This window comes from Saccostrea cucullata, unplaced genomic scaffold, assembly GCF_032062105.1.
Source record: "Saccostrea cucullata isolate Sc308-1 unplaced genomic scaffold, CSIRO_AGI_Scuc_v1 ctg12874, whole genome shotgun sequence".
Taxonomy (NCBI): Eukaryota; Metazoa; Mollusca; class Bivalvia; order Ostreida; family Ostreidae; genus Saccostrea; species Saccostrea cuccullata.
The window spans coordinates 5,381-18,189 of NW_026920986.1; the positions used below are offsets into that span (position 1 = coordinate 5,381).

The window sequence follows — 12,809 nt, forward strand, 5'->3', positions numbered from 1 at the left end:
TCTTTACTGGTTCAGTGGTTCTTGAGAAGATTTTTGAAAGATGCCATTGATTTTTCAGTAATTTTTTTATCATCTCCCTTCGGAATAGGGCGTGGCCCTTCATATGAAGAAATTTAAATCCACTTGACCCAAGGATACGTAAATTAAATACTTTTTCATCAAATATTTAGCTTTTGGTTATAAAATAAGCATATTTAAAGTATAAAGAGTATTGTGTCCTCTTTTTCAAAATTAAAATATTTTTGATTGAAAAAAAAAATAATAAAGAAATTAAATTCTTATATACATGAATCCGTTTTGTCTTATATGCATATGTCGTATATTCATATGCCTTCTGAATGTTAACTTTGAACATTCTATGTATTATAACACTAGAATACCGTTGAAAGGGTATTTTTCTGCAATTAGAACTGTTTGGAATTTGACCCTTGAAAATTAATTTCTATGTTTTTAATGTCTGCAGTTGCATTACACAACAAGATCTGTATATGAAATAATAAGGCAAATAACTAAGGGTTTGGCAGAAAATGCCATGTATTTTATGTTTTTAACATTTATAAAAAGGCATGATAATCAAAGGTGCATGACATGGATAATATTAAGATCTGTATTGTTCTTTTAATTTTATTTATCTAATTAATCTGATTGTAGTATTTTCCTCCAGGAATTTAAAAACCGCGGTTGGGTACACTTCCCTGTGCTTTCCTATGAAAATATTTGATCATCAAATTGCCCCAGTCTATACTCAGTGCTCATATAATGCATAAGCTGTTCTTGGGAGAAATATTTTAAATTTTGATCATAAGAAACATCCATTGAAGCCCCGGCCTTACTTCGGGACTCATGATTTTAACTCACGTGAACTTACATTTCCGTAGGAAGACTTTACCTAAATTTCCTTTTTTCTTTCGAATGGTTCTTGAAAAGATTTTAAAAAGATGAAATGAAAATAGCATCAAGAATTCATAATAATATCTCCTTAAAAAATATGGCCATTTAATTAAATGATCTTGAATTCCGTTTACCCAAGGCTACTCTATGTAAAGTTTGTTTAAATTTGTTTCATTAGTTGTTGATATTGTGTATCGACTACGACAGACACCTGTCTAATTTTGATCAAAAAGCTAAGTTGAACCTTTGACTCAATTTAGGTAGAACTTGTGATTTTGCATATTTTACATGTTATAAATTTCTAGCTTAAAAGTGCAAATTCACACCAGATAAATAGTTCCTCTCAGGAATGACAAAAGACACAACAAAAAATATAATTACAAACACATTTTAAAATTGTTTGTATTGCAAATTTAATGCAAATTATTCATAAAACACAAAATCTCAGTCATACAAGATGTAAGGTAAGTTAACTCTATAAGAAATTTCATAGCAAAAGCACAAAAGAGCATATTGAAAGATATACAGACAAATATCATTTGTGTTATACTATAGTGATGCCGTCCCCTTGTAACATATTCTGGTACGACCTATTACTTAAATGGCTTATTTCATTATCTGGAAATTGGGAGGCCGATTGTGGAATTTTGACACTCGTACTCTCCCTTTCCTCAGATATATGTTCATTTCTGATTTCATTCTCACTATCATAATCGGAGCTAGACCTAAAAGCTTGATAACCAGGTGGTATTTCTACATGTTCTACGAGTGTATAACAACATGCACACTGTTCTGTTTCTTTGTTGATGCAATTTAAAGGAAGGCATGCACATATCTCCGAACAGAAATCTGGGCAGTTACAATTTGTATTAACATCAGTCTGCTCCTTACAAATAAGGCATGCACAAAACTCTTCACAAACCTCTTGATTGAAGGCATTTTTGCAGGTAAGACAAGGCATACACACTTTATGTTTAAGGCCTTTCAAACATGCCATTTCTGACATTTTTCTTTCCTTGCAACGTAAACTAGAAAACACATACTGCAATTTAAATTCTTGCCCTTCGATGGATCTTCTATTCTGTAGCCCCAAAAAGTTTACTAATATCTTACTTTGGTTTAGCTTTTCAATATCAGATTCGTAATCCAAATTTTCCTGTGGCACTATAGAATCTAACAACTTTTTGATATTATTTAGCTTTTCAATATCACAATCTTTATCCAATTTATTCTCTTGCCATAAAGAATTTAATAATTTCTTAATTTGGTTTATTTTTTCAATATCAGAATTCGTATCCCAAAAATTTTGTGGCTCCAAAGAAACTAATAAATTCTTTATTTTGTTAATGACAGATTTGTAATCCAAATTATTTTGTTCCATTAAAAAATCTAATAATACTTTAATTTGTCTCTCTTTTCTATGCAACTGATCTTGAGTACTTTCTAGGCAGTATTTCTCTAGAATCCTTGGTGCAAAAACAGATGCAATAAGAGGAAAGAAAATATTGAAGTCGTTGTCCCTTTCTTCATCTAAAAGATGAACATACCCAAATGTTACGTAATTTATTAATACAAATAAGACTGTAAAAAAAGATTTTGCTATGAGAACAAAGACTGCATTCCTCAGAGGAAAAAACATAGTAGTCACTTTATCAAAATAGTCAACACTTATTTCTGACTTACCTTTTTTGTCCAATATAAATAATAATATTTCCCTGTATTTCTTATAAAATGAAACAATGAAATACAGAATATAAGAAATGCCAATAAACAGGATAGCAAATATATGGATATATGTAGAAAGAAGATGCGGCAAAGCTGCAAATATAGTATACATAAGTGTTTGTAAAAAGTAGAGCAAACCATAAGTAAAGCAATTGTCTACAAAATATATGTACAGTAGGCCCGTAAAACACAACGGATAAAAAGTGAATACAAGAAAAAATAAGAAATGCTTCCAGTTGGATGTCTCATTTGTTCCAGATTGTGTTTGATAGACTCTATCAAAGCTTCCAATGTCGAGGGAAAATATTCTTATGATAATCCTGAAAACATAAAAACTGAACTGAAAAAACTTTTGTAAATAATTTAAGGATTGTAAAAATAGAAAATTTATCAATGGACATAGAGAACATGAGACAAAAACAAATAGATTAATGGGGAATATTAAAAAAAAATTTATAATTACATAAATAAATTTACATCCCTTGTGTTTGATTTTCGTAAAATTTCTCATTGGAAATAAACAAATTTTACTCCAGAAATAAAGAGAAGCAAGCTGTTTATATCTCCATACAATTTGCGAAAACACGCTATTACTACACTCATCATTACTCGTGAAATAATGGATTGGAATAAATCTTAAAATTTTTACATTTATACCACTTTGCTCATTTTCAGAGGGCAGACACATGTTTGTTATATCAAATAAAACAACATGGTCTTCAGTATTAAAGTGATCAAATGCAGTATAGTTCACGATATGTAAAACAATCAAAAAAGTGAACGATAATGCAATGAGTCTCAAAAGATTTTCTTCTGATTCCCCCGTAGTTAGGTCAAAAACTCTTGGATAGTTTCTTTTATCTGTTGGAAAACAGTTTTCACAAGAAGCCGTTACTATCAACTTCACGCAGAAAAAAGAAAAACCCATCAACAGCATTAGAAATGTGAAACGAAAAACACTGATAATGGTACGAGAGGTATTATGAAATAAAAGGAATAGGAAAAGTCGTCTAAATGTATAAGGATAATCTGCTTTTGTGTAAAATTTAACATTTCTATGCTGTTGTTCGTCGTGAACTGCAATTGATACAAAAGCAGGGTAAAAGGAAATGAAAATAACTACAATGGCAATGGTAATGTAAATGATCGGAGACTTTGTAACAATCTCATATTTTGTCTCATTAAGGTTATCTGAAAAACATTCAAAATCATAGCCAATTGACACATGAGAAATATTAAATAAAAATAGTTTAAACCCTTGGTTTTCAAAATATCTATGACATAGCATTCCTTTTCCTTGATTGTTTACAATTTTCGTTAAATATTCGTAAGGAAAATTTGTGAGAGATGATTTTTTGCACTCCTCGACATTTTCTATTTCTACTTGCAGATGAAAATTGTCAGTTCCTCTTCTTAGAAGACCAAATGTATATAAGTCAATATCCATAGGGTATCGCAGGAGATGTTTATAATCTTGCGTGACCCAGATCCATTCGGCCATCCTGTTTCTATTGAAATCATTGTCCGCAATTTCGTATATTCCAAACATTTCAAGATAAATGAAAATTAGTTGGTTATGGTTGTCCTGAATCATTTGCCTAAATATTTTCTGATGATTTATGAGCGAGTAATCTTTGATGGTACAATTGTGAGTCGAAGAAACTGGTCCATATGTAATATTGCAATTAAGAAAATCGTAATCGTTGAAAGGTTGAATATGTCCATGTTTCTAAAATTTAGAAATCGTAAAAATGACATAAATTCTTTTGCAAATATATAAATTTATTTTACAAGAGGCCCATTGGGTCTTATAGGTCACCAGAGAATAATGCAACGACTTTCAAATGATTGAATTTGGTTCATGTTTAAAGGTAGATGCTATTGCATTCACAATTTTGAAAGAGGCTGGCACCGTTGATAATCAAAACTATAAACTTAGCAATTGCTAAGTTTGGTTACTCAAAGAGGCTGGGTGTTGGTGGCCATTTTTAGACTATTTCGATCTCCTTTAGAAGAGCTCCATTTTAAGATATACAAAAATAATAAAATTTTAAAACTAATATGTATGTATTTATTTCTTCTTTGTCAAATGATAGTTGACTACTTAGGATATCATATCTAAAAATTTAAGTACTGTTACATGTATATCTCGTTGTTAATTACATGTAGATCCCCTGACACGGGGGCCATGAATTTCACAATTTTAGAAAAGCTCTCAATGCTGATAACAATCACGCCAACAGTTCGACTTCTTGATGCCCAGGAGTAAAGAAATTAATAATTTTTGTTCCCCTTCACCCATAGATGCTATATGCCAAACTTGGTTGAAATTATTTTAGTGGTCTCTGAGGAGAAACTGGAAATATGTTAATGCACGACGACGGACAACGGACGGAAACGAACAGCAATAAACTCAGGTGACCTAAAAAGCACTCTAAGAGTATTATTTAAGCAAAGCATGCCCCTAACTTGTTCGCTTTTTCTCTTTAGGATGTCATTTATTAAGATACTGTATTTAAAAAAATCTGTCTTACAAAGAAATACGTGTTTGAATGTCATTAGACATACATGCACTGTTACAACGCGAAATGTAAAAACAACGCCAAATGTAATAAACCTGGATTATAACATTTTGCGTTATTACATTTTGCGTGGAAATCAACGCAGTATGTAATAACTCAAAATGTAACACCACATTTTGAAGAATTATTACATTTCGCGTTATTACATTTTGCGTTGAGATCAACGCAAAATGTAATAACGCAAAATGTAATAACAAGATTTTTGGAACATATCATTTTGCGTTGTTACATTTTGTGTCGAGCAAAAGGCAGGAACGCAAAATGTAATAATACATTTTTTCGTCGGCCAGATTGAGTACAATTTTCAATAGCGTAGTGGCCAATGAAAAGAAAATAAAACAAAAGAAAAAAAAAAGATCAATTTTTATAGACAATTGCAATAAATAAAAAAAAATAATATCAATTTGTACTAGCAGATGTAAATGTATAGCGGGAAGGGGTTTTATGACAATAATGATACCATACTGTTCCATGCAAATCTCCGGCATTGCAGACAAGCAAAATCAAAATTCTCTCTCTCTCTCTTTCTTTCCATCCTCTAATAATACGGATTGTTTCTGCATGTCCACAGTAATAAAATAATAAACATACGAAGTAAACACCCCGCCCTATCCCTGCCCGTCCGACCCTCGCCTGACACACATATACTTCTATTCATTTGTTAACCAATGTATACGTGCCGAAAATGGATATCAAGAGCTTTTAATGAACATATGGTCAATCTTTGTTAATTAAATATGTTTTATTGGTTAGAAATTTAATAAGATTATCAAAAGTATTCCAATTAAAATTAAATAAATTCTTTGTAATTAAGTACAATGTATTCAATTTAACTTAAATCAGAATCAGAAAAACGATACATTTTTAATGTACTTATGTCCGGAAAAAGTCCTAACGTTGATCTCATTGTTTTAGTTCAAAATATTTTTACAGCGCGTTTCCGATGTTGGTAACAGGTATATATTTGAATCAATTTTATGATTTTTTTGTTCAACGCAATCAAAAAAGTTATTTTATTTTGTTTTATTACATATTGTTTTATTACATTTTGCGTTGTTTTCAGTGCAAAAATAAAATAACGCAAAATGTAATAACGAAAAAGCACGTTATTACATTTTGCGTTGATCTCGATGCAAAATGTAAAAACGCAAAATGTAATAATCTTAAAATTGTGTTATTACATTTAGCGTTATTACATTTTGCGTTGATCTCGACGCAAAATGTAATAACGCAAAATGTAATAATCCAGGTTTATTACATTTCGCGTTGTTATTACATTTCGCGTTGTAACAATGCACTCTATAATTAGATCAGCTCAATTTAAATTGTAAAAAACAGTTTTATAAATAGAGATAATAATACTTAATCTATGATATATCACTTAAATTAGAATACTTTAACTCTACCTCGGGAAAAACTCTCATTACAGTAAGAATGCCTCCCATATACTCGCAATGTAGCAAGAAATTGCAGTATCGCTGAGAAACGATTTAGAAGTCAAGAATACAATTCGATTTGCGTTACAAAACCGATAAGGTTTTATATGCCTTTAACCCCAAAAATAATCAATATAGAGACGAAAATTAAACACATTTTCTCGCTTTATATTTATACCATGTTAATATTTACTAGTAATAAGTATGCCATTGAGTATGCACTGATTTAGAGTTATCTACCGTTTTCTTTTTTCTCTTTGTTACTCTGATCTACCTCTGGGTACCTCACGTTACCAGATTAGGCATGTTTAATGTTATGATAAGCAATATTGCCTCTTTCAAAATTTTGAATCTCATTGGTTAAAACATGATCGAAATTCAATTGTTGAGATATTGTTGCATGATGCTCAAGTGACCTATCAGGCTCGTGGGCCTCTTGTTTTTTTTCTTCAAATGACCATCTCCTTTGGATCATCAATTTTAGTTCAGCTCAAATCCGATCTTAGCCATTATGAAAAATTAAAAATGCCATAGTTCAAAAATCAATGAAGTGCAACGATATATAAACATGATGTGTAATTCAGCAAGATAAACTCAAATATAAAAAAGAACCAGCTGAATATCTGCAAGCGTGTAGAAAAAAAGTGCCAACAAGAGGCCCATGGGCCACATCGCTCACCTGAGCACTTTGGTTAGGAAATAAAGAAGAAAATAGTATAATTATAAATGAATCTACACTACCCGAAAAGGATTCCATGTAAATATGATCAATCATGGCTTTGCTATTCTTGTGAAGGATATTTTAAAGACTTTTCCTATATTATTCTATGTTAAAATTGATCGACCATTGTGGCCTCAACCTATCCCGGGGTCATTATTTGAACAAACTTGAATCTACCTTACCTGAGGATGCTTCCATATTAAAATGATCAATGTATTTGCTTTTCTTGAGAAGATTTTTTTTAAAAATCTGTATTTTTCTATGTCAAATTTTGATCGGTCTTTATGCCCCCACCGTACCTCCTGGGGGCAAAACTTGAACAAACTTTAATCTACACTTAGGCTACCATAATGCTTCCATAAAAGTATTATCATGGTTTTGTGGTTCTTGAGAAGATTTATAAAGAATTTTCCATTATATCTCTTTGTAAAACTTTGGTCAGCCATTTTTACCCCGCCCTACCCCTGAGGGTCATGATTTTAGAAAAATTACACCACCTGAGGATGTTTCCCTATCAGTTACATCTTTCCTGGCACAGTGGATCTGGAGAAGATGATTTTTAAAACATGCCATAAAATATTTACCATTTCTGAGTAATCTCCCTTTGAATTAGGGCGTGGCCCTTCATTTGAACAAACTTGAATCCCCTTCACCTAAGGATGTTCTGTGGCAAGTTTGGTTGAAATTTGCCCAGTGGTTCTAGAGAAGAAGTCGAAAGTGTGAAAACTTCACAGACAGACAGACGGACGCCGGACAAAATGTGATCAGAAATGCTCTCTTGAGCCTTCGACTCAGGTTAGCTAAAAATGAAGTGGTACAGACTGATAGAGAGACTTAGGACAGACAGACGGACATGAAACCTACAGTCTCTTGAGGTTTCACCGGTAAGGGACTAATAACTATCCAAATCATTGAATGGAAACTCATATAAGAAGCAACTCTTATTAATTAAAATGGAAAAGAATACAGGAAATTGAAAAATATTGGCATGTTTTCCCTTTTAGTGGTAATAGAACATTTAGAAAATGGCATTATTAAATAATGAAGTCACTATACAGACAGTCATTAAAGGTTTTGCATATACAAGTGGTTTTTTTTTGTCATTTTGAATTATGATACAAATGATCTTAAACGTTATTATTGGAAAAAAAAGTTTCTTACCTACGCAAAGAAGGCCAATGCGCATTCAAAGGTAACAACTGCAAAGATAAAGAACAAATGAAATAAAACAATCGTTGTTTTCCCTCAATGCATCCAATACATAATTTAAAGATCGATTACACGTAAAATATTTTATTTGACCGGCAACTTCCGTTAAATGGTGTACGATGAATAAAAAAGGGCAAATCTTCATGAATATACATTTTGTAAAATTTAATTCAGTGGTATAAGAGGAGTTGCGGATAAGAGATGCCCCGAAGCGTAACAGACGGACGGACAGCTAGACGGACGTTCAGATACACCAATTACCCTCCCGCTTTTCAAACGATTGGATAACAAGCGAACACTTAAAGGGGTAACGACCCTCTGCTAAGACAGACAATTTTCAAAGTACAAATTATGATTACTACTCACAGTTTTCTTAATTCGAGTTTCCTAAGCGAGACCTCTGAGTAGTCAATTCGATGAAATTTAATATAAGTTTGCAACATTACTTTCTATTTCTGTTGCCAATTTCTTTCTTTTTGTTTTATTATCTTTAACAATAAAACATTTAAATCCAGCTTCATAAATTGTATAAGCTGTATATTTGTAAGGACTATTTTAAGAGAAGTTTAATGTTCCAAGTACTTTATACAAAATTTTTATAAGTATGGCATTTTTTTCACATGAAGAAATATTTCGAAGAAAGATAACTCCCCACAGATGCATTTATTTCTTACAACCACATACAACATTATGATTTTCTGACTTACGAAGCATCTCTTCATGATGTTTTCCATCAGGATTTTAAGCATTTTAATAAATTTTTTTCATATGCAACTCATATTTTAAATTTAAATTTTGTGATAATAACTCGTTACTCTTTCTCTGTATTGAAATTCCTCCATATCACAATCTGACATAAAAATAATTTCTGAAAAAAATTAGCAGCGTTAGATATTTCAAACTCTTTTCCATGTGGCTCTAAAGTTGTTGCTAGAAATTTTGAAGAAATATTATGTTTAAATTTTGAAACATACATCTCAGTCTAATCAAAAGTTAGTTAGATGTTCCAAATCTGCTACTGCTTTTCAAACATCTAACATCCCATTCGGGGTCAGGTCAGAGCGACCTTTAGATTATGAATAAACAAAAACATTTTAGCCGAGTAGATTCAAGCCTTGGTATACAATTCTAAAATTAGTTCCACGGGAACATATCATCATTATTGCTACTGTCTTACGTTGAATTAAAGCAATTTTGGTATAAATGTTATGTATATATATTCCGCAGTCTGGCATAGTCTGAATAATGCAAACGAAAAAGCACAAACTATGCAAGATATCAAATACTGTACACTACTCCTATGCATACTGTGTTTACAAAGAAACTCCTCGGGTGTTTAGGTTCGGTTGTGAAAAGAAACCCATCTGAACTATAAGCCAAGATTTCGGAGGAACTTATTTTCTTTGGCTAATCAAAAAGTCACTTTGACGTGACCCCGTATGGGATGGTGTTAGATGTTTGAGAAGCAGTAGCGGATTCGGAACATCTAATATAATAAGATTGCATGCATTTGTGACATCATTTTGGAATGTTAATGGTTTTACTATTAAGTGCAGTATTACAAAAAACAGAATATCTGTTTTTTTCTCTGATGACATTTGTCAAAGCTACGCATACTTAAATATCACCATTTCATGCATTTTTTCGGTACATATTAGATGAACTCTTTACACTCCTTTCAGTACTGAGATAACCGTTTATATGGACTGTCAATTTACCAATCCATACCAAAGCTTTTTATGTTCACGGTGGGAACATATGTTTAATGACCCAAGACTACAAAATGCTTATTTATTCACTAATGTTTAGGCGATTTACAACTACAACATTGCATTTTATTAATATTTTATGTTTAATATATTTGCGTAAAACATAAGAAAATATATTAGAAACGTTTAATCATATCCTTTTTGTTTTTGCGATTTTGCTGAACTATTGAACAGATTACGTGAAGGTTTGCAAACAAATTCTGATATTGCTCTGTTAAAACAGAGGGTGGTAGCTTCTGATTTTAGCTCTTCAGTACCCCATTTGTATACTATTAATGCACAAGTAGATAATCACAATATGCATGCATACCTAAATGCAGAAGACCACAAGAAATGTGTAATTCCTTCTTTAGATTCTGTTGCTGGAGATGTGAGTGCAGATGTAAAGCAAAAACTCTTGTCAAAAGTTTCAGATGACCCCTCTAAGACTATGGGTTTGTGTAAACATTTACATATTGTTGAGGATTTACCAGCAGAAATTTGTATCAACATAGATGTCAAAGATGGTCTTACAAATGGAACCACATGTGTGGTAAAGAGGTTAGATTTTCGAGTAAAAAATTCAAAGCGTTGCAGCATAATTTGGGTTGCATTAGAGATTGAAAACATTGGTGTAAATGCTCGTTCAAAGTATGCCCACTTATTTGTACCAGAGATGAACAAATCATGGACTCCTATTTTAGAAATTACAAGAAACTTCACAGTGAATCAGTTTCGTGCAACTCAGGTAATTCGAAGACAGGCGACTAGCTTGTGCAAAAACAATCCATAAATCCCAAGGTTCAACAATGAATGAAGCAGTCCTTCATTTTGGTAAGAGAAAACAAGAACATATGCATTACGAGGGCCGTTCAAAAATTACGCTGACTTGTTGCACAGAAAAATGTTTGACGACATAATCGGGTAAAATGTCACGCATAATAAAAAAGAATCTTTACTTATAAGGTCTTCAAAATTTCATAGCTAAATGTTGTAAATTGGTATCAATTTTGAGTGATTTAGGAGGACATATCATTGAGTCACGGAGCAGCAAAATTTTCGACGTCACAGGCATTATAAAACAATATGTGATTGAGTTTTCATTTTCTCAACATTTCCCCATAAGTATCTGTACAGTTTTAGTTACCTTATTTACTCAACATCCAAATATCATTTCTTGTTGAGCTTAAAATCTATTAAAACATTTTTGTTATGTAATCCTTTGTGTTTTAGTACATTATATAGCATAATAGATTTGGATATTTAAAACCTGTACATTAAGTCACCTTTAACCGTACATTAAGTTGACAAAACTCTCAATTCTTAACTTAATCGACAGTTTTTTGTCATCTTAATGTACAATTACAGGTAACTTAATGTACAGGTTTTAAATATCCAAATCTATTATGCTAAAAACAATCCATGAAATGCTAAACATTTTCTGAACTTCATTAGTAATGAAAACAGTCAAATAATTTTTTTAATTTAAAACACAGTTATGCATAAATATCAAACATTTTATTTTATATATGAATGATCAACAGTATATCGTCTTTGGAAATGAAAAAATCAAATGAAAAAAGACACACTTGTAATTTCCTGATGCATAATAATTGTAGAACATGCACATCCAGAAGTTTCTTAGTTTATTAATAAACAAACGTTTATCCTCTTCACAACATTTGTAAATAAATGCTGGACGTGGTAAATCCATTCCATGAATGTTTAGAAATACATATCCAACAGCAATTTAAAATTTGAAAGAGAAAGGTGTATTTCCCGATGAAATTATAATCTCACTAGATGCACCGTAGAATCATTTTTGGGACAAGGATCACAAATTTTCATCTTTTTAATACACTTGCCATCATCTGAATCTCCCATATTTCCATGATTTATTTTATTTACTTTCTGCTGTTATTCATTGTTGGCTCAATTGTAGCATCAAACTGTAATAGATTTGTGGTCCATTTTTCAATTTTCTGTTGTTAGTTGTTCCTTAATCTCAGCTTCATACAAGTGGGTTGCCACTGTTGCTCTCAGAGATTGTTTCATATATTGTCCCTAAAATCCTGATTTTCACAAAGATTTGCAATACTTTTTGTCAAAACTTGGATACCAACTTCAGAATTTGTATACCTACAGAAATTTTTGTAGAAATATTTTGGAGAAATATGTATTACTTTCTTCATCCTATGAGGACGTCTTTACTCCTGAAGCTTTACATGGGAAGTGGTAAGAAATCAAGGGAACTATCATTTAAATCTAAATTTACCTGGCACTGTCCATTAAGTTAAACAATACACTATTGTTTTCTCCCCTCACTCTCTGGGTAATCAAGTGTGTTACATAATCATAGCAAATACATAATCATCACCTGGGACAGTTTCTTAAGTTAACAAAAGAGAAAATGTTTTAAGTAGGATAAAGTCCTCAAACTGTCCATTCTGTGAGAGAAAAAAACTATTCTCGGCCCTTCGGGCCTCGAGAACTGACA

The 12,809-nt window shown here is 31.8% G+C and overlaps 1 protein-coding gene across 1 annotated transcript; it reads right to left on the reverse strand.

The window, feature by feature from the left end:
* Positions 1-1,435: 1,435 nt before the first annotated feature.
* Positions 1,436-8,574, reverse strand: LOC134258917 (uncharacterized). The gene is made up of 4 exons (XM_062741520.1): positions 8,517-8,574; positions 3,016-4,345; positions 2,332-2,421; positions 1,436-1,653 (listed from the first exon to the last, which is right to left on the reverse strand). The coding sequence occupies exons 2-4, from the start codon at positions 4,208-4,210 to the stop codon at positions 1,436-1,438; spliced, it is 1,503 nt and encodes a 500-aa protein (XP_062597504.1). The 5' UTR covers positions 4,211-4,345; positions 8,517-8,574.
* Positions 8,575-12,809: the final 4,235 nt, after the last annotated feature.